General features: G+C 46.6%; 1 protein-coding gene across 1 annotated transcript in view; it reads right to left on the minus strand.

Annotated features, from left to right (window-relative positions):
* Positions 1–2,779: 2,779 nt before the first annotated feature.
* The window catches only part of LOC135910238 (uncharacterized), a 53,426-nt gene continuing 35,289 nt past the window's right edge, over positions 2,780–20,916 (minus strand). The window contains exons 9-12 of the mRNA XM_065442291.2: positions 11,421–11,487; positions 5,866–6,001; positions 4,273–4,433; positions 2,780–3,017 (exon numbers count right to left, since the gene is read on the minus strand). Coding sequence (XP_065298363.1) covers positions 2,863–3,017; positions 4,273–4,433; positions 5,866–6,001; positions 11,421–11,487 — 519 coding nt within the window. The 3' untranslated portion in view covers positions 2,780–2,862. The remainder of the gene's footprint in view (positions 3,018–4,272; positions 4,434–5,865; positions 6,002–11,420; positions 11,488–20,916) is intronic.

A 20,916-nucleotide genomic window follows, 5' to 3' on the forward strand; every position in this document is an offset into this window, starting at 1 on the left:
AATTCCCGCCAGAACGGGCCCCATTCAGCCATTGGCCACTTAGAAAATGCGCAGCAAAAGAAGGTACTAGAACGCCCTCCTATTCGTCACTCGGTGCACGTGACTTGAGCTTGCCTCCCGATTGGCGGAACTGCATGGCCATCGTCTGCTCCGCGCTTGGAGCCGCGCACTGAGGTGCGCCATCTTGCCCCAGTGTCAACGCGATGTCTGAAACGGAAGCGCAAATTTCGAACGCGGTACAAGTATGGTGCACAAAAAGTGCGACGAACGCTCATCGAAAACTTAAAAAAACGCTGCTCAACACTGCAAAACGCTCAGGACGCCACAACCCCAGCGACAAAGGTGACATCAAGGCCATGCACAGAGCTGTCATGGCCACCTATCACCATGTCACCTCCAATGACCAAGTGTTAAATCATAGTTTGTGTCCAACAGGCCAAAACTCACGGTGTCGGCAAAATGCAGCCCAAGCAAAAGGCGAGCCAATCCCCAAGCATCGCTATAACTTGCCGCCACATGTCTGCAAGGCCCTTTCTCCCATCTACGAACGTTTGTCGGATGAGAAGCTTCTCAAGCGGTGCCAAAGGGGGAAAACACAGAACAGTAATGAGAGTCTCCACTCCGTTGTATGGGCGCATTCACCAAAAGAGTGCCATACATCACTGTTTTCTGTGCAAGGTGCTGTAGCTGAGGCTGTATTGAAATTCAATGCAGGAAATGAAGCAGCCTCATCAGCAATCCTGAAGGAACTGAAGGTCAATGCTTGACTGCTAGTCACTAAACGCGTGGCAGAAAAGGACCGCCGCAGAGCAAGAGCATCAGCTTGCAAGCACGTCTCTGCAGAGCGCATGCAGCGGGCATTGAAAAAATGGCATTTAGGTGATTCCAAACAGAAGGACTATATGCCTGGTGCCTACTGACAATATTAGAATTGTAAATAGCTTTAAATATTCTACAATTTTTGCTTCAGTTGGCTCAAATTGGACATGTTTTCTTTTTTCACTGATTTCTGTAAATAAAAATTTTGCTGAAATTGCGAACTTGAAAAAACAATAACTCTGCATTCAGAGCAGCTAATACTGCAGTTTCCACTAAACTGGAGCATAAAGTGGGTGTGTCTGCAACATTGAAACTCAAACTGCTACAGCTTGGCTAAAAACATCATATCAAAAAAGTACTCCAACCATTGTATAGCTTATGCTTTTTAGTATCTAGACATGTGCCAATAGTAGCTCTCCAATAAAAATTTCCTGTTGTCATTCCACCTTCAAACAATGGGTAATTAATTTTAATTATCTCCAATACTAATTGACATACAAAAACAATAATCAGATTTTTGAAATCAGCATAAAAAACTCAATCATAATGTCAAGTTTCTTTTTTAATAGATGAAAAAAATTAGACATTTCTCTCAAGTACAGTGTCCCCCCTTAAACCGAGACAGCGGTGTGGTCGACAGTATGCTTGACGAGATGGCATTGTGTCAATTTGGATCTGCAAAACCAGCTTTTGAGGTCTGCAGAGTGCACAGCATGTGATAGCGGCAACGTTGAGTTCAAGAAAGGTGAGCGAGAATATGGCCTTGCTATGAAACTTACGCTCTCATGTTCCAACTGCGGAGACATCGCATCCACATGAAGCTCACAGTGCATAAGCTGCAATCAGACGGTGAACTCGTTTGTTGTAAACATGTTGGCAGCGTGTGCTATGCAATGCACTGGGAAGCAGCAGAGAGCACTTAATGATATTTTTCCGGTGATGAACATTTCCAACCGCAGTCTCCACAACAAGATGTGGCAGAACTACGTGACAAAAAATTGACCCCTGCAGCAATTCGTGCAGCCGAAGAAGTGGTGAAGTGAGCCATTTTTTGGCCGACAATGTTCCAGGGGCACTGAAGAGACGACATTTAAACAGCAGCAGGCAATTAGACTACATTCCTGGTGGTTATTAGGCATGTACATGTGTAAATATGTGCAAAACATTTGTTAATTTTCATTAAATCTTGTGCTGTTTGTTTTTTGCATTTTTCTCAAAACAAATTTTTGGCTCCATGCAATATTGAGGCCTCGATATCTCAACACCTAGAACAGTTAGAACTGAAATTCTTTTTGCAGCATGAAGTCTAATGTGTACTCTATGAAAGATAACAAGCGTATTTCTTACCTTTCATTTCAGAAATTAATTTTGCTACATTTTGTGCCACATGGTTGCCACATTTTATGGGCTTACATTCAGTGGGCTATAAAGTATCTATTAATGGTCACATCAAAAAAGTGTTTGCTATAGGCACTTCAATCCTTACTCCTTATGCTATCTAACCATTCCTAACAAATAATTTTTATTGTGCCATTTAGTTTTAATTGAGGCTGCAAACAAAGGAAATTAAATGTGAATTATCTTAAGAACTAATTGAGCTACACTAAAGCTAAGTGCATATTTGAAATCGGTGCAAAAATATCAACAAGACCGACCAGTTTGATTAGTACATATGGGAAAATAAAGAAGATTATTTATATAGCAGTGTCCTCCCTTAAAACGAGTCAACACAAACAGCAGCCGCATAGAGGAAGGTAGTGGGGTTCGGGCACTTAGATTTTACACAGCAGCTCTGCCGTCCCCCTAATTTGCTTTTCTTTTAATGCAACTCTGTTATAGGAGTTATAGGTTATAACAATAACATTTTCATGGCACTTGACTATTGTTATAAATGGGTCGACTGTATTTGCTTTGCTTAGAAATTATTCAAATCAGGAAACTATTCATTTTGTACTCGCTCTGAGGTGAAAAAACCGCTATTCGCTCATGCCTAATATATTCACTTGGTGGGCCTTCACAGTACTACTGGTGGATGGGGTAGTGTCAGCTGGTGAAGTGACGTGCTGCCTGTAGAAGCTCTTCCAACAGGTGGTCCAGCCCGGGAGCACGCAGCACCTGCTCCTGCGCCGCCTGGAACTTTTCCAGCAGTTCACTGTTGTGCTCAAGGAGCCTTGTCTCCACTGCCGAGATGTAGCACCCTGTGGATCAGGGAAGACGCACAAGGCAGGATTTTCGCACAAACAGTACAGTCGAACCCTGCCATATCAAACTCACAATAAAAATGCCCATCAGTACGATATAGAGCATAATTCAATATAAGCCTGCTAAATAATAAAATAGCACGGAACGGTTGCAACACTTGAAAAATTGCACATTCTACTAAAGAATGACGGTCACCTCGAGGATCCCGGCTGAAAATTAACTTCTAATTAAACAATATTACTGGATGAGGACTTCGAATTATCGAGCGATTTCTTCTATAGGATTACATGCAAAACTGACGGGACCAGCACTTCACTTCTAATTAACCGAAAATTCCAATTAAGCGGCTTCGAATTATCGGGAGTCGACTGTAATCTCACGAGTGCAGTGCTGGACATGCAGGAGGTCCGACAAAGTTTCGTTCCGTGAATTGTTATGGGTGGAAACGTGTAAGATGCAAGAAACTTCCAAAAGCGACTCCATCGATGCAGTTGCCACAGGATACCCAGCAGCTCACCACTGAAGTACCACTGCCGAACGTGTCGCGGGAAAATGCCAATAGCGCCCAAACAGCGTCGACGATGCCATTTTGCAAGGCGGCAAAACAGAGACGAAAAATTCACGGTCAAAACGACACCAAGATGGCGCGGACAGGCCGCATGAGCGGGGAATGGCGCGCGCACGAAGTTTGACTTCATTTCGGCATTTGTGCGTGTTTTGTGGGCCGCGGTGGCCTCAAAAGTAGCGCTTTTTGGTACTTTGCGGTTGACTTAGGTACTGATAATTACAGAACAGGAAGTTTATGAGACATACAACCCAAAAATATCGTTTTTCAAAAATCAACTTTTTCGCGATTTTTCAGTTTTCGAGGATATCCCCCCTTAAAGAAGGAAGGCTCCTCTTTCTAACGAGACCAAGATGGCTGCGATCACGCACATAGAAAAAGAGCTACGTGCCACGATAAAAAGGGCTGTTGTTGCGCAGAATTCAGCTCGCAGTGATGTTATGAATTGATATTGCAGACGAAACACTCTTCTTTGAGATTCGAAACTTGGTGAATTAAAGTAATATTAGCTGTAGATATTGAAAATTTCATTTTCAAAAAATCATTTTTCTCACGATTTTTTTTTTGCCGCAAGGAGTCGTGTCCCCCCTTAAAGCGGTGCATCAAAAGAAAATTGTACCTTTGCAAAGTCTGTGAAACGTCCCTGGCAACATACCAATAGGCAACAGGAAAGTTGGCACGCTCACCTGCCTTGCCCACGGTCTGTCCCAGCGCCAGCAAGAAGAGTGCCTTCAGGAGCCACGTGTCAGGACTGCCATCCAGGTGTGGCGAGAAGTGGTACGGCAACCAATAGTCGCCACGCTCTTGCCACAGACGACTGCCACAGTCCCTGACTGCTGCGTCTTCACTGCACGGACATCAAAAACAGATCAGTGTAGTGTTTAAAGGGACACTAAAGAAAAACACAAACTAATTTTGAGTCACAAAATGTTTTCGAAACTCTATGTTTATTAACTCTGTGGTAACAGGTTCATTATTAGAAGCAGAAATAACGGTCACACTTTCACTTATCAAATTGTGCACCTGATTCCCAGGGCCAGTACCCCCCCATCACTCCAACGTCTCTGATTTCATATTTCAATTTTTCATGCTTGGGGTGTTGTGGGTCAGTAAAGGTTCTTGAAACTTATGAAATTAATTGGATCTTACTATAATACAATGCAGTCTACCTTCACTGAAGCAGGGTACAATCCTGGTGCAATTTAGAAGAGTGGAGGCAAGGCAAAACTTTGAAGGCCTTTTTCTCAAAACTGTGTTTTTGCCTTTCTGCTCAGTTTGCGCAGCTGATTTCTTTGTTACCGTTTGGCCTATTCTGACTGTTTTTTTTTGTCTTGTTCCTTGGGCTACAGTGCAGGTCGTGACATTCTTGCTTTTAGGCTTTGACACTTTATAAATTTATGGTGTGGCTATTCGTTCACCCCGAAAGTGTGCTTGATACGAAGGTAACATAAAAAATGACAATCCAAAAAATTTGTGTTGAAAAACAAAAAAAGCAAGAATGTCACGACCTTCAGCGTGCATTCAGCTTATGCAGTCAGTACTTAACAAGCCTTCTATCACATTTTCTAAGTTCCCCAGCCTCTTCACAAAGTTCGAGGTTGCAACATTCTGCTGAATCAAATTTAATAAAATGTTCTCAAGGTATCACTCTGAAACTTTTATGGAAGCATCAGGGAGACATTCTAAACATTTGTGCCAGTTTTCATCAAAATCCATGAAGAAATAAGGAAGTTGAATTTCAAAGCTACGTCCCCCCTTAAGGCAGCATCACCACCTGTCTTTTGTTTTTGTGGCTTTTCTAGCACAAGCCTCTCAACATTATAAATGGATTTTTGTGGCATTTTAGAAGAAAAATTTACCAGTACAGTTGAAATCATTTTTCACTTTAGTGTCTCCATAGCAAGCACTGCCATGGTGTGTTTGCTACGGTTGCTATGTAGGAACCACTGAGCCCACTGGGATGGTGTGCCATGAACTATCAGCTATGACATGAGCTGTCCATAGAAACGTCTCTACAGACTTCCTAACCCTTTGCACATGGGCCCCGCATGCGTGTTGATATTGTGAGAGCATGACGACGCCAATGAATTTCGACTGCATCTACAACTGCTATCGCAGCAAAACCCGCAGGTGACTGTACTAGGACAGAGAGATGAGAGTATAAACAGAAACGGCCCCACGTTGATGTCCTCCCACCCAAGCTCTCCATGTTTGTCTAGCATGTCCTTCACGCAAAAAGGTTTGCGCAAGAGGTCTAGTTAACGACAACCTTGTTGTACCTGTGTCCCGTGCGCAGCGTAATGTGGCACAGCTTCCTCCAGGCATCCATGCTGTCCTTGTTGTCGGGGCAGTCCACAAAGTCAGCCAAGAGACGCAGGCACTCAACCACGCTGTCCTCGCTGTCCTCTCCTTGCTCTGCACGTAATGAGAAAGCGGTCGTGAACACGACATAAAAATGAACACCAGTCTATTATACTCGCAGACAACCTTTTTTTGGCTGTGAAGGTAAGGATACAGAAGTGGATATCTCGCACAAATTATGCAGAATCGTACTTTCGTTTTCTTGGACATGACAAATGGAAAAATATCCTTTACAGTAGAACCCTGTTGATACGATCCCTTATGTACGATTTCCCAGCAACAACATTCGCAACCAAGAATGAAAAAAATACGCAACTGAGTGATGCTTATTTTTTACCGATTCACACATTCCCGGAAAACACAGCATTTTATCACCAACATTCAAGACATCGCCCAACTGTGATTGTATGATACCTTTTTTGGCCGCTAGGCTTCATTTAAACAGGAAAAGGCGAGTGCCCGATAGAGAGCAGTAGCTGCCTGCCACGGCAGCCTTCCCGCAATACTCGCCGACCTGTCTCACATGAAAACGCCGACGCGCACTCGGTTTCTTATTCTGGTACCAGGAAATCTCCTCTCGGGTTGGCGCATGCCGCATTCACAGCTACCACCGCCAACCCTATTGCAATAAGCATCTTCACCTACAGTGAACGACCGATTTTCCAGATGCCTGATAATTCGGACGCCTTCATGGCACCGCCACGGTACCTCATAGAGTCAATGTATAAGAACATCTGAAATTTCGGACACAAAAACTCTTCGCCATTCAATCTTCCGTACTTTTTGCCATGACTGCAGGTCCGAAACAGCCTTAATTGAAGCCACTACTGCTGCCATTTTGATTATCCCTCCACCTTAAACAGGTGGTCTCACATAGTGCCAAAACCTTAAAGGGATACTAAAAGCTAATACACATTCAATGTGGACTGTTTAAATATCATTCCAAATACCTTGCAACGCTTGTTTTGGGCAAAGAAAATATTATTTTACGAGAAAATTGCATTTGGAGGGTCCAACTACCTTTTTCAAAATTAAAGTCTCCTGCCTCCCAACTGGGAGGGTGTTGACTTTGCATACGCCATCACCACTCTTTCCTGCCATCGGTGAGTAAAACGGCAAACAGACAGTGGTACCGAGCCAAGACAGATAAACTCAGAGCGGCGGATTCGCTACTGCACCTGCTTTATGGCCAAGTGGCGTGGACTGTTCAGACATCCCACGACATCACATGGAAGTTGAATTCTCTGCTACTTGCAGTTTGTGCGAGTTTTGCGAGCCAGCAAAACCAGCACACCACTTTGCGATAACAACTGAAACGCGGAAGCATGGGTGTTGCATAGTGTCTCCCTCTGAGAGATCTCCGGATTACCATTCATTTATGTTCCGGTGTAGTCTAGCTAGATGGCGCACCCCCCTTCGGTCATGTGTCGAGTATGGACCAATCAGGAGGTGCCATCTGGTGAGTGAAGTCTACGTGTAATAAACGGCCGCGAGCCGGCCGAGTCCTTTGTCCGGTTTCATCAGGAGCAGTTGCCTCCGCGTCTCCCTCTCTGCGTTGGGCGCTCACCGCGCGCTCTACGGACGCCGGGCCCCCGCCTCCTGCCGCTGCGGCACAACAACGGGCAGCATGGAGTCGAGAGAAAACGCAACCGTTTCGCCACCCACGTCATTGTCAAGGGCAATTCCCATCAGTTCTTTTGTCTAAACACGAAATAGAACTGGATCAGTAGCAGTTTATTTCTTCTTATAATACAATGCAAGGATGTTTCATGCAACGAGTGGTTCTGTACTAGTTACAGAATTCAACTGAGGAGTGCTTTCGTCATCGGGCAAGTACTTGAATTCCCCAGGGGAGTCTCTAATCATGTCCTGCATTTACTTCAATTTCTCAATTATTAAGGCTTTGTTGGCGTTAATATTGGCGCCTTAGAGATTCTCGAGCACAATTATCACTTTAGCTTGACTTAATATTTGCCCTTGGGGCAAATATTAAGTCAAATATTATATGGTGATTGTTGTGACAGACGGTGCCTTTGTGGGACGGAGGTAAGAACAGCAGTGGCAGTGATAACGAGATTGACAGTGGTCCATCTTTGACCCCACCTGCGATGTTCACGCAAAGTGCACTGGTGTCAAGCGAGTCCCTCACTCATTTCACGGACGCTAAATGATGCTATGCACACTACAGTTGTGAACCTGAAAGTTCCGTGAAAGCAAGTGCACATTTATACCTATTTCAGCACTCACAAAGGTTGACATGCTGTTTAGAGAGATACATAAATGTTTTCTATTTCATAGCCTATATTCTACTTGTTTTTTAAATCATAAGTGGTAAATTTGGTTCGGAGTTACAAAGATATGTTCGGCAGCTTTCTTTTAGAATTTTTTTTATGGCATTCCAGATATGCAGTCACCGACCGATATTACAGACCTCACAAGGACTGAAAGTTCGACCGAAAAATTTGTCCAAAAAACTCATAATTTATTAGGCTTAGAGCAGCATAAGGGGGGACCCGAGTCTTGGGGACCAAAAATCGGCCCAAAATTCCGACTTCTCAATTCTTATTTTCCGTGTTTCTGATGTGTTTCCGCACATATCTTCTAAATTCGGTTACAAAATCCCGCATAGCTCTTCCATTACCGTGATCTAAAGATGCGAATCTGCAAGTGTTGCCCTTTAGATTGGGGACAAACCGCGCCCGATTTTCGTCGGGCATAACTCGATAACTACTCTGCCAGCGCAAATTTTGGTATCATTCGGAAGCTCACATTTTTGGCTTTTTTTATTCGTCAGTTGGCAACACTGCCGGCGCTGCGGTCACAAAAAAAGCAACAGAAAAAGACATTCGTGGCATACGCTATTATTGGCCACTTTGAGCATGTGACCAGATGGCAAGTCATGATTGGCTCCAAGTATCACGAGCGCTCAAATGACGAAAACAGTCGTCACTTTGTCTTCGTCTCGCGGCTGCAATGCTGGATATGCTGGAGATCTGACAAAGTTTTGTTCCGTGAATCATTACGGGTGGAAACGTACGAGATACAGTAAACTTCCTAAATGAATTCCATCGTAGCAGGCGGCACGGGATACCCGGCAGCTCGCCGCTTTAGTCATACCGCCGTCGAACGTCGACACCTCATTGCTTTGCCGGATCACACATATCCACACGCTGGTTACACTCGCGTAAGAATTGAACCCAGCTGTCGTAACTGAAGAGGAAGTGGATAAGATAAGAGCACGAGAATGCTGCGCTCAACAAGATTGCATCTACGATGACCATGGGGCGAAAGATTCGGCGTTTTGTTGAAGATACGACCACCAATCATACAATAGCCTCGGTCGCGAAGCCCGCTACTCCGTACGTTGTCGTCGGACTTGCAGCAGTGACCGTTCTCAACGTTTTCTCGTGTAATATTTGCGGTGGTTCTGCGTAGCTGGTACACGGTGATCAGGATTACGGTCTTGCTACTATACTGACTGTGCTTTGCAAGATCTGCAGTAAAGTTACGTCGGGATGGAGCTCGCGGGGAAGTGAGGGCCCGAAAACGAGTAATCCTTTTGAAGCGAACGTACGCGCAGTGCATGCTATGTTGTCGACCGGCAATGGCCAAATCGCCATGAATTATACCTAGTGCCTACTGATGGCCTTTGGTGCCGTTCTTTAATACTTTATTTCAATATATAAGTTGTGAAATGTTTTTCGGTGTTTTCTCAAATCCACAATTTTGTTGATGGTGCCGTTTGGAGGTGCGTTATCTCTGCACCTACTTGTGCTATCACTAATTCCTTTTTTTTTTCAGAAAGGCAAAGCTATGTAGAGTGCAAATAAGCGAAATAATGTTGTCGCATTTATTAGAAAATTCTTTAAAAATGTTTTTTTTTAGCAGTTAGATGGATTTCTCTCACTGAAGTTTGCAATGTTCTCATTTGATGTAAAACTGGGTTAGAACACCACACTTGCTTATTTGCACTCTTTGTTAGTTCCACATCGTTTTCGTGTGTCAATATTTATTACGCCATGCATAGTTTGGTAGATAGCTCACCTTCAAGCAAATTATGCAATAAAGCTGAATTTCTTCAATATCTAAAAAGCTATTTACTCTGCAAGAAAACTGGATGCATATCTAAAACTAGCACATTGAAATACATACACTCGGCAAGTTTTATCAATACTGACAAAGAACTAAAAAAAAAGTTCAGGTGCAGGGCCCCCCCCTTAGGCCCCTGTGCAAGGAATAAGTAGTTGATTCATTGCTGCACGCACTTCAGCTTATGTGCAGCCAAGTACACCTGTATTTCTGCCAGTTTTTTTGCTGTCGCTGCACGTAGATGCAAGGGCTGCAAATGCTCGAGTCAGCATGTGAAGGCTATGGAGCGCAAAGCACATCATCATCATCCGAGTTAGAGTTGCTGTTTGACGGTGGGAGAACTTGGTCAATTACTTCGTTATTGTCCATTTCGGCAGACAACAACACCACGCTGTCGACGTCTGCAAAGTCTTCAAATGTAATGGCAGCAGAAATCTGCACACCGCAGCCTGGCAGGTCATCAATGTCCGCATTTGGGCACACTGCGGTGGGGAGCAGGTTCAGGCTCTTCAGTCGTGGACTCATTCGGGCTGCAACTTGAGACTCATTCCGAGTCGGACTTTGAGAGCACCGTTGGTACCATTTAGTGCAGCCTGCTGATAAGTTCACAAGAAAGACTTCCTGGAGCCAGCAGAGTGCTGTCTGGAACTTAAACTAAACAAACAAGCACAGAATAGCGGAACGCTGCACAAAAGGCAAACACAACGAACAGAGTGGCAAGAGCAGGCCTTGCGCGGTATTGCCAGAATAGGATGCAACGATTGCAATGTTGATGCGACCCATAATTCAGGCAAAGCCTCCAAGATGGGTATTTGCTTTTAAATCTCTGAGGCATAGTGCTGCAACTAAGGCAAAGTCTAAGAAATTTCCGTTTAATGTGTGATCTCTGAGGGAATACTTAATGTCCCACGTCTCCTAGGCCACGCCCACGTCTGAGGCCTTGTCAAGGTTGCCAGAGGAGATAACGGCGGCATACAGTACAGCCACAGCCAGAGTCCGGATAATCGTATGTAGAGCTGTCTGAAATATCGGTCATCTTTACACAATAAACTTATGGGGCCATTGGCAGTACCGTCAGGCTGTCCAAATTCCTTAGCATAATCAAATTACCGAGCATGGCCAGATTATCGGTATCCGATTTATCAGTTTGTGACTGCATAACCAATATATCGTTATACATATCATTATGAATGGACTGCACAGTACTCCTGCACTCACTGACATCATTCGCACCACATCGGTTCATCACCTTTGCTTGAAGCCATCTTTACTGCTTCAAGCTAACTGTCTGCACTGTCTTCAAGCAGTATTTTACCTATGGATGTCCCTCAAGCATACAGTTAGCTCTAGCAATAAAGAAAAAAAGAGGTAAAGGTGCACGTACCATTTCGCTCAATAAGCTGTACATACTCCAGAACCTGGGGGTTTGTAGGGTCCGCTTCACAAACTCTCTGGAAAATAAAATTGACAGATTGCTCAGACTTAATGATGCTTAGCAATCCACCATTTCTCCAGAATTTTATATACCGCATACTGGCAAGGCTTGACACCAGGTCAATTTTATGCGAAGCATATTACGAGGGCTCAACCCAGCTCCTCAGGCGCGGCGGTGACCATGAAATCACGTGACACCGTGACGTCACGACAGAGGAGAAGTGGCTTTGGCTCAACTCTTGCAAGACGGGCTGGGTGGGAATCGAACCAGGGTCTCCGGAGTGTGGGACGGAGACGCTACCACTGAGCCACGATTACGATGCTTCAACGCGGTACAAAAGCGCCTCTAGTGAATGCGGTGTTGCCTTAGAAACGAGCTGTTTCTAAGGCGTGCGTCTCTTGCTCAGGCGCACATTTCGTTGCCGCGCCGAACGCTGCTTTGCTCGACGCTCACCGCGTCCAATGCGGGGCGCGTAGTCGCTGCCCTGTAGCCCATTGTCTTACACCCCTTGGCGGGTCGACGGGAACGCTGTCGCGTTCCACTCTTGAAGGCGAAGAAGTAATGCATGAGTTGTTTCTTCGTCTAGACGAACCAAATATAGCCAAGCAACAGCAGTTCACCAGGCTAAACAGTGGTTCAACAACTAAAATAAAGGCTAGTATGCTTCGCATCCTGGGCTTAACCTTACCTAAGCCACAGCCATTTTTTTATTCTTATCAATCCAGGCAGCTAATCACACCTTCACACAACCAGCTCTGCAGCCAAGATTAGAAGTTGATTTGTTGCCCTTCCATGACGTTCTGAATGGTACTCAGCCACAAATATTGAACAGATTTATCCCGTCACTTTCATGTCCTGTCACATTGTTCACCTCTGCCATAATATCATTTTGCTTTCTAGCTTCTTACTTTCAAAAAGTTGGAGCACCAACAGGTCCAGCAATACACTCTGCTTTGAATATAATGCAGCTTTTTCATTACCAGTGCTTGACTACAGTTTCAGAGTGCTGCTTCTTGGCCAAATTGGTAATTCATACTCTGCTGGGTGCATGTTGAAAAAGAAGGACAAAGTGAGCCACACTAAGCCACGTAGGCAAGTGCTACTGAAATTTTTAAAATAGATTTCAGTTCCTAGAACACAAAAAAAAGGGGCGGGTAATAAATTTTAAAAAATACTCCCATATGTGTGTCTGTGAGCTGTGTCCTTGTCTTCCATGCGCACCCCTAGACAGTACGACTACGGTTTGCCTTTTATGAATGGGGCATGTTATGCCATTAGAGTTACCACATTTGCACGATTATACTGTGCCACCAATTACAGTGGAACCCCGTTCATACATTTTTCACCAGACCGGGGAAAAGAAACGTAACAGCCAGGAAAACGCAACAGTGAGGAAAGCTCCAAAAATGAATGAAAAAAGTTCAGCTTCAACTATAGACAATTTTTTTCCCCAGAGTGCACTTAGGACTTAAAAAAGTCTAGAATGGTGGCTTGCCGTTTCTTTCGCTCGCTAGAAATCACCACACGTTTCTCAACAGCCTGGAAGGCCGCATTGCTGTCAGCGTCGCTGTGAAGACGACGTACCTGCGGAGGAGGTCCAGAGCCGCGACCGCTTCTCCAAAGCTAGGATTTGGCAACTCCCCGGCATCATGCGGCTCGTGCTCCTCCTCGTCACCGTGCCACGGCAATGGCAACAGACGAAGGAATATCCGTGGGAAATTTTGCCCTCTTTTGCGTAATCGTGCTAACGATTGTTTAGTATTGCTGCGGAGCGCGCGCGTCCAAGCAGCCCGGTTGCGTGGCGCGGTGTGGTTTCGCGAGAAATGTAAACAAGAGAGGAGAGCTGGCCCAATAGGCGGAGCAACGCCATGAGCAACACCAACTTCCGGCTTCACTTTAGCTTCACAAAGTGTGACGTCAGGGCCTCTCCCGAGCTTCCTTCCTCCGTGAGTCGACCCGTCTAAAAACCATGCGGTGACCGTAATCACAGTGATGATAGTTAGAGCATTTTTCACAAATCGCCACTTAGTGGCAGCCTCTCGAACTGGCGTGCGGCTTCTTGCAGTCAGTTCTATAGCCCAGCCCGGCCAAGCCCAGCCAAAGCTCGTCAAAAGCCAAAATGGCGGTTAGAGCGCGTTGCCTACTTTAGCCCAGGCGGGTTCGGGGTGCTAAGTTGCGACGTATCATGCAGGAACGTTTTCACAGCTACTACGTAACAGTGGGGTTCCTCATACATTGGATCCTATGGAAGCTATGCCGGGACCGGATGAAAACGACGTAGCAGCCGGGAAAATGCAGCAGTGAGGAACGTAACAGTGAGGTTCTACTGTATAACGCAGTTATATTGCCACCTAAATATACATATAAAAATAACTTGGCGCCGATTCTAGCGCACACATCAAGTAACGAAACCTGAGTCGACGCGTAGCATGTTGAAAGAATTTCATGGAACATACAAAGGCGCACCAGCACGCACACAGCTGAATTTTAGTGGCATGTCGCTATCGTAGTCTGAGACACCTCCTTTTCGCTGTTTATCGACCAGAGAAAGTCATTTTCAGTTCCATTTATTCCATTAGAAATGCCACACCTCTTGAAGGCTCACGCAACTATTGTCTGCGGGAGGGCATTCCACGCACCATGGACCCACCTTACACTGTCTCTGAGCGTTGTTTTCCTCAGACAAATCATTCCGACAACAGTGTGGCTAGCTACCTTACATTGAGCTTTTTATTTATGTATATGTATGAATAAATTTCATCTTTTATTTTGAGTAGAATTAGTTATTTGAGTAGAATTAGTAGAATTCCAATGTGTAATTTTTTTGTATGAAAAATGCATTCAAATATGCGTGCGTTACAATCATGCAAATATGGTATTTTCGCAGTGTTTATGAAAGTTGTGTCTCACGTTTGTGCCATTTCCCCCTTCTGAAAGCTCCCTTCTCAGCATGATGCTCTTTTGGACATGTTCACTAATTAATCACTTAATGTTAATTCTAACGACAGATTCAGAGCACTCCCACCTCCACATTTCCTGCTCTTTTTTGAACCGTTCCAATTGGACATCCGGAGTACCAACTGTGTGTTTCAAAGGCAGATTGAGATTGATCATTTCTTGGAGCAGCTCGGACTGTTCCACAAAAGAAAAGAAAAGAGATAAAAGAAAATCTGTGGAGTCGATTGGAACTCTGCATGCTTTTGCACGAGATATTTTTCTCCCCTAGTCCACCTGGTGACTCCACATATGTGGCCATCCTATCTGCCACCCGCCGTGGTTGCTCAGTGGCTATGGTGTTCGGCTGCTGAGCACGAGGTCACGGGATCGAATCCCGGCCACAGCGGCCACATTTCGATGGGGGCGAAATGTGAAAACACCCGTGTACTTAGATTTAGGTGCACGTTAAAGAACCCCAGGAGGTCAAAATTTCCGGAGTCCTCCACTATGGCGTGCCTCATAATCAGAAAGTGGTTTTGGCACGTAAAACCCCATAATTAATTAATTAATCCTATCTGCCCATTAAACATTTGCATGCAATGACGACACTTGGATGGTGCTGGGCACAATGGTGATTCTAGCTGAACACAATAGCAGTCGCCTTCACATCGCGTGCTGCGATATGCTCACGTCTTAACCTTTATCTTGACATTATTCCCAAACCAGCCTGCAGCTAGAAATCGCGGAGAGTCTCGGGTAGGGTGTACAGTGAAAGCTCGTTAATTCGACTTCCGTTAATTCGGAAAATTCGATAATTCGGCCTTCGCGCCTGGTCCCTACAATTATACATAGGAGTCTATGGGACGAAACTCTCGTTAATTCGGACGGATTCCAGCCCACCTCGGATAATTCGAACGATTTCAGGCAGTCACAGGGGCTCAAAAACGAAAATACGGCAAACGCGGCACAAAAGTGATACCCAAACCAACGCCTCGCTGCCCAAACGCAGCATCGTCATTGACATCAAGTGGCTGAAACTTGGCCAATCCAATCCAATTGGCTCGACTTGTGGCTGGATGGGTGCTTTTTTTTGTTTTTGCATGTGTCGCGCGGCCATTTTGTCGCTTTGTTGCTGTTGGTGCGCTACATCCTTGCACGCTGTTTTGCCGAGGACCGCTGGATTTAGCACAGCTCAGTTATTGAACTTTATTGCTGCTTTTCTGTTGTGCGCCCTTGTCACTGCATTCTCCGCCGATGGCAACGCCGGCGAAGCGGCCGAAATACGAGGCGAAGGACTTGGCTACCAAGGTGGAAATTTTGCGGGCCCTGAAGGACGGACTCTCTCGACAAGAAGCTATGAAGAAGTACGACGTGAAAAGAAGTACCTTGAGCACGTATGTGAAAAATGAAGAACAGATTCTTCAGGCGTTCGAAAGCGAGAAGTTTCGAGCGTCACGAAAGCGTCTGCGAACAGCAGCTCATCCAGAGTTGGAAGAGGCTTTGCTTCGGTGGGTGGTCGACTCACGTAATGCGAATCTGCCATTGAGTGGACCCCTCATCATGGCGCAAGTCGAGAGGTTTGCACTGATGATGCATATCGATGCATTCAAGGCATCGGAAGGGTGGTGCGCACGCTTCAGAGAGCGACATGGCCTCGTTTTTAAGACCGTGTGCGGCGAAAGAGGCGCTGTCAACGAAGACGTTGCCAACAACTGGAAGAACGCTCAGCTGCTCGAGCACATCGCCGCCTACGATCCAAATGACATATTTAATGCTGATGAAACAGCACTTTTCTTTAAGGCTTTGCCAGACAAAACTGTGACCATGAAAGGAGATCCGTGCATCGGTGGCAAAAGATCCAAGGAACGCGTCACCATTCTTTTAGCCGCCAACATGACAGGAACAGAGCGCTTGCCGCTTGTCGTCATTGGAAAGGCACAAAAGCCACGGTGCTTTAAGAACATGCCTGCTCTTCCGGTGGAATACCGAGCGAATAAAAAGGCCTAGATGACGTCGGAAATTTTTCGTGGCTGGATGCAGAAGTTAGACCGACAGTTTTCCGCAAAGAACCGCAAAGTGTTAATGGTGCTGGACAATTGTAGTGCACATAACAGTGTCACCGGACTGGACAACATAGAAGTTGTTTTCTTGCCGCCGAACACAACATTGGCCCTCCAACTGATGGACCAAGGCATAATTCAGTATGTCAAGACGAAATACCGCAGGCGCGTGCTGGAACGAATGCTCCTGTGCCATGAAGTCGGCAAGCAGTACGACGTGAATCTTTTGAGCGCGGTCAACATCCTTGCCTACGTTTGGCACAACACGCCCGCGCACGTCGTCGCCAACTGTTTTAGACACAGTGGCTTCGTTGTGCGTGAGCCTGGCGATGATGCAGTGGCCGAAGTGTTGCTAGATGACAATGGAGATGACTGCGAGGATTTTGGAGGAGTTCTGCCGGATGCGGTGACACTCGCTGATTACGTCGGCATTGATGACGGCGTTGTTACAGCCGGCTCGCTTACCGAAGAAGAAATTGTCAGGGACGTGCTGCACGGAGAAGATTCTGAGGAGGAAGAGTGTAGTATAGTGTCGCCCCCTGTCAGATCTATGTGTCATCACACATGTATATTTTGTAGTTGTTTAGCTAGATGGCGCACCCCCCTTCTGTCATGTGATGAGCATTGGACCAACCGGGAGGTGTCATCTGGCGTGTGAACCCTTTATTAGCAATAAACGGCCGAGGGTGGCCGAGTCTTCGTTCCAGTTTTCAACGGGAGCAGTTCGCTCTGCGTCTCCTTTACTGCGCCGGCGTTAGCCGCGCGTTCGCTGGTCGGGGCCCCCCGCTTGCCTGCCGCTGCCGACACAACATCATTTGGCGACGAGGATGGGATTCCCGCAACGGTTCCGACCGAAGCCCCGGGAAACCAATGAGCTTCGTAAGTGAAGTGTCCCTTCCTGTGTCTGCACGGCCGGCAAACGCCGCCGACGCACTTGGCGTCGCGAGGCTTCCGAGCCTAGGCCTACTCTCCCTCTTGCTCTTCCTTGCCTATTCCTGCGGCGAGCTCCGGCTTGCCTCCTGCACGCTACCCGGCATGGCATTTACGGCGAACCTTCCTGTTTTTCTTGAAGTGCCCGGCCCTCCGTTAATTCCCTGGTACCGCTGGAAAAAAATTTTTCAGGCCCACCTCGAAGCGGCCGGCGGCGGCGACTGGCCGGACGCACGGCGAGCGTCTGCGCTCGTCAGCGCTCTCGGGCGTGAGGGACAACGGAAGCACTTTGCAGCCAAGGAGCAGGAAGCAGCAAGGCAGTTAACCAGCGCAGCGTCAGCTTCAAGCGAAGCAGCAAGGCAGTTGACCGGCGCAGCGTCAACGTCGACTGATGCGGTCCCGCCAGCGTCAGAGTTTCCGAGACTCTTGCAGTGGCTTGACCGGCTGTTCGCCGCGTCAACAAATGTCCTGGCGGAACGGCACGAATTCACCAGCCGAAAGCAGTTTGAAGGAGAAGGATTCCTGGAATTCGTGACCGCATTGAAGGAGAAGGCGGTACAGTGCAACTTCGGCACAAGCTATGACGAGCGCGTCCGAGACCAAATCATACATGGGGTAGCGAACGCCAGCGTTCGCGAAAAGTTGCTGGCCCATGGCGAAACCCTGTCCCTGGACAAGGCAGAAGAAATTGGACGCTCGTTAGAAGCCCTGCATCGAGCGAACCGCGCGTTCGACTCGGAGAAAATACAGAGAATCGAGGCAGCTCAACTTGGCGCTCCGTCGACGAGCCAAGATGGCCGACTTCTTTCGGGGAGCCGCCAAGATGGCCGACGCAGTCCGGGAGGCCATGAAGATGGCCGACTTCTTCCGAGGAGCCGCCAAGATGGCCGACGTTTTCCAAGAGGCCGCCCAGATCAACATTTTCCGCGAGGCTCCTCCGGGACTCGCAATGAAGCACAGGATGCAAAGGACCCTAATTTCGACCGCAGTACATGCGACCGGTGTGGCAGCACGAAGCATATTGCCACATACAGGAATTGTCCCGCAAGGAACCGGCGGTGCAACGCCTGCCACATGTTGGGCCATTTTGCATCAGTATGCCGAAAAACCCGTACTGTTCAGCACGTCTCTTCCGTAGAGACGCTGTCTTCAACTTCCACAGGACAGCCGTCCGCGTCTGTCTTGACGGTGAGCACTTTGGAAGCTAAAAGGGATTTACAAGTCCCGGTCGTGGTTAACGACGTCGCCATGCGGCTGCTCATGGACACAGGAGCGTCTGTCTCATTGATGGCTGCTGAGGATTTTGGGAAGCACTTTGGTCGACAGCACAGACTGTCAAAAACAGCAGTGGACTTAAGGAATTTCTCCAGGCAACGCATCGACATTCAAGGCCTTTTCCAAGCCACTGTCCAGTTTCTTCAAAGGTCGTGCTCAGTCACGTTCCATGTAACGTCTACAGGAACATCACTGCTGGGTCTTGACGCCATCCAGCGCTTGGGGATACAAATCGACGGTACGTCGCTGACATGCTGCCTGGCTACGCTTCCTCCAGTACAGAGCCCCACAGGTGTGCCTCCGGGTTTTGATCACCTCTTCAGTGGCGAGTTGGGACTCGTCAAAAACTTCGTGCACCGAATACATCGGCGGCAAGGTATGAAACCAGTATCGTCAAAGTTGCGCAGACTACCCCTGGCTCTCCATGACCAGGTGACAAATAAACTGCGACGTCTCGAGGACTGCGACATCATTGAGCGCGTCGAGGCTTCTGAATGGGTGTCTCCACTCGTCGTGGTGCGCAAAAAGGATGGAGCCATCCAGCTCTGTGTTGACCTACGGGAACCGAATAAGGCAATTGTCATTGATGGGTATCCTTTGCCGCACGTAGAAGAGCTATTGCAAATGTTTCATGGTGCCACATATTTTTCTAAGCTGGATCTAGCATCTGCTTACCACCAGCTGTTACTGGAAGAAGGTAGTAGAGATCTCACGACATTCATAACTCATGAAGGCTTATTCAGGTTCAAGCGTGTCTGTTTTGGCTTGGCATCCACGCCAGCAGTGTTTCAGAAAATGATGTCACAAATCTTGCAGAGTTGTAAGAATGTTGTCTGTTACCTTGATGAGATTTTGGTATGGGGTCGGACAAAACCTGAGCATGATGCTAACTTAAGAGAAGTCTTGCTTTGCATTTCAAACAGTGGTATGAAACTGAATGAAAAATGTGTCTTCTCTGTGAGAGAACTGACTTTTCTGGGCCATAAAATTTCTGCTGAAGGCATTTCGCCTACAGAGAGCAAGGTAAAAGCAATCCTGAATGCGCCTGCTCCTACAGATATTAAGTCATTGCAATCCTTCTTAGGATTAGCTGGTTACTATGCCAAGTTCATTGATCATTATGCAGAACTTGTAGAACCGCTTCGCCTCATGCTCAGGCAAGGGCAAAATTTTGCTTGGTCTGATGATACACAACGTAGCTTCAATCAGTTGAAAGCTCGTCTTACATGTTCCCCTGTCATTAAGATTTTCAACCCTGAATTGCCTGTGGTAGTCACGACTGATGCATCTGATGTTGGTGTTGGTGCTGTGTTACAGCAACCGTACGGTTCTAAGCTAGAAACTGTAGCTTTTGCATCTAGAACATTGTCTGTAGCTGAACGAAAGTATTCTGTAGGAGAGCGTGAAGCGCTAGCATGTCTGTTCGCATGTGAAAAATGGCATGTGTACCTCTGGGGTAGACGGTTCACTCTTCGAACTGACCATCAAGCAGTAGTTGCATTACTGTCCGCTGGCGACTCAGGTCGTCGACCTCTTCGCATTTCAAGATGGTCAGCCAGGCTCCTGTATTACAACTTTCAGATTGAATATTGCAAAGGATCAGAAAACCTAGTTGCTGATGCCTTGTCTAGACTTCCAGTAAAGGACTCTCAGAATGTAGTTCAGGAGGAAGAAATAGTATCCTTGGTCACATCAGTCGTTGACAAGGAAACAGTGCAACTTGCAACGAGTACAGATGAGACGCTTCAGAAGGTCAGTAAATGCCTAGCAGAGGGTTGGCCTTCTAAGAAAAACATAGACAATGCTTTAATAGCTTACTTTCATGTGAATGAAGAATTGTCGTTTGTAGATGGATTACTCATGCGTGGTGATCGTGTGGTAATACCCAGTGTCCTCATACCTACATTTCTACAGCTGGCACATGAAAATCATCAGGGCATAGCACGTACTAAGCAGCTTCTTCGTGAACGCTATTGGTGGCCCCAGATGGATAGCACTGTTGAACAGTATGTAAAGCATTGTCATGTATGTAAGCTGGCAGACAAGTCTGCAAAGCCTCATGTAGCTCCATTGCAACCAGTTGAATGGCCGAACGGGCCTTGGCAGAAATTGGGAATGGACATCACTGGCCCATTAAACACGTCCTACCCTAGGTATCTAGTCACCCTTGTTGACTACTACTCAAAGTGGCCAGAAGTACTTGGTACTAATTCCATCTCCACAGATGATGTCATTAAGCTTCT

Source organism: Dermacentor albipictus, chromosome 10 (assembly GCF_038994185.2).
Source record: "Dermacentor albipictus isolate Rhodes 1998 colony chromosome 10, USDA_Dalb.pri_finalv2, whole genome shotgun sequence".
Classification (NCBI taxonomy): domain Eukaryota; kingdom Metazoa; phylum Arthropoda; class Arachnida; order Ixodida; family Ixodidae; genus Dermacentor; species Dermacentor albipictus.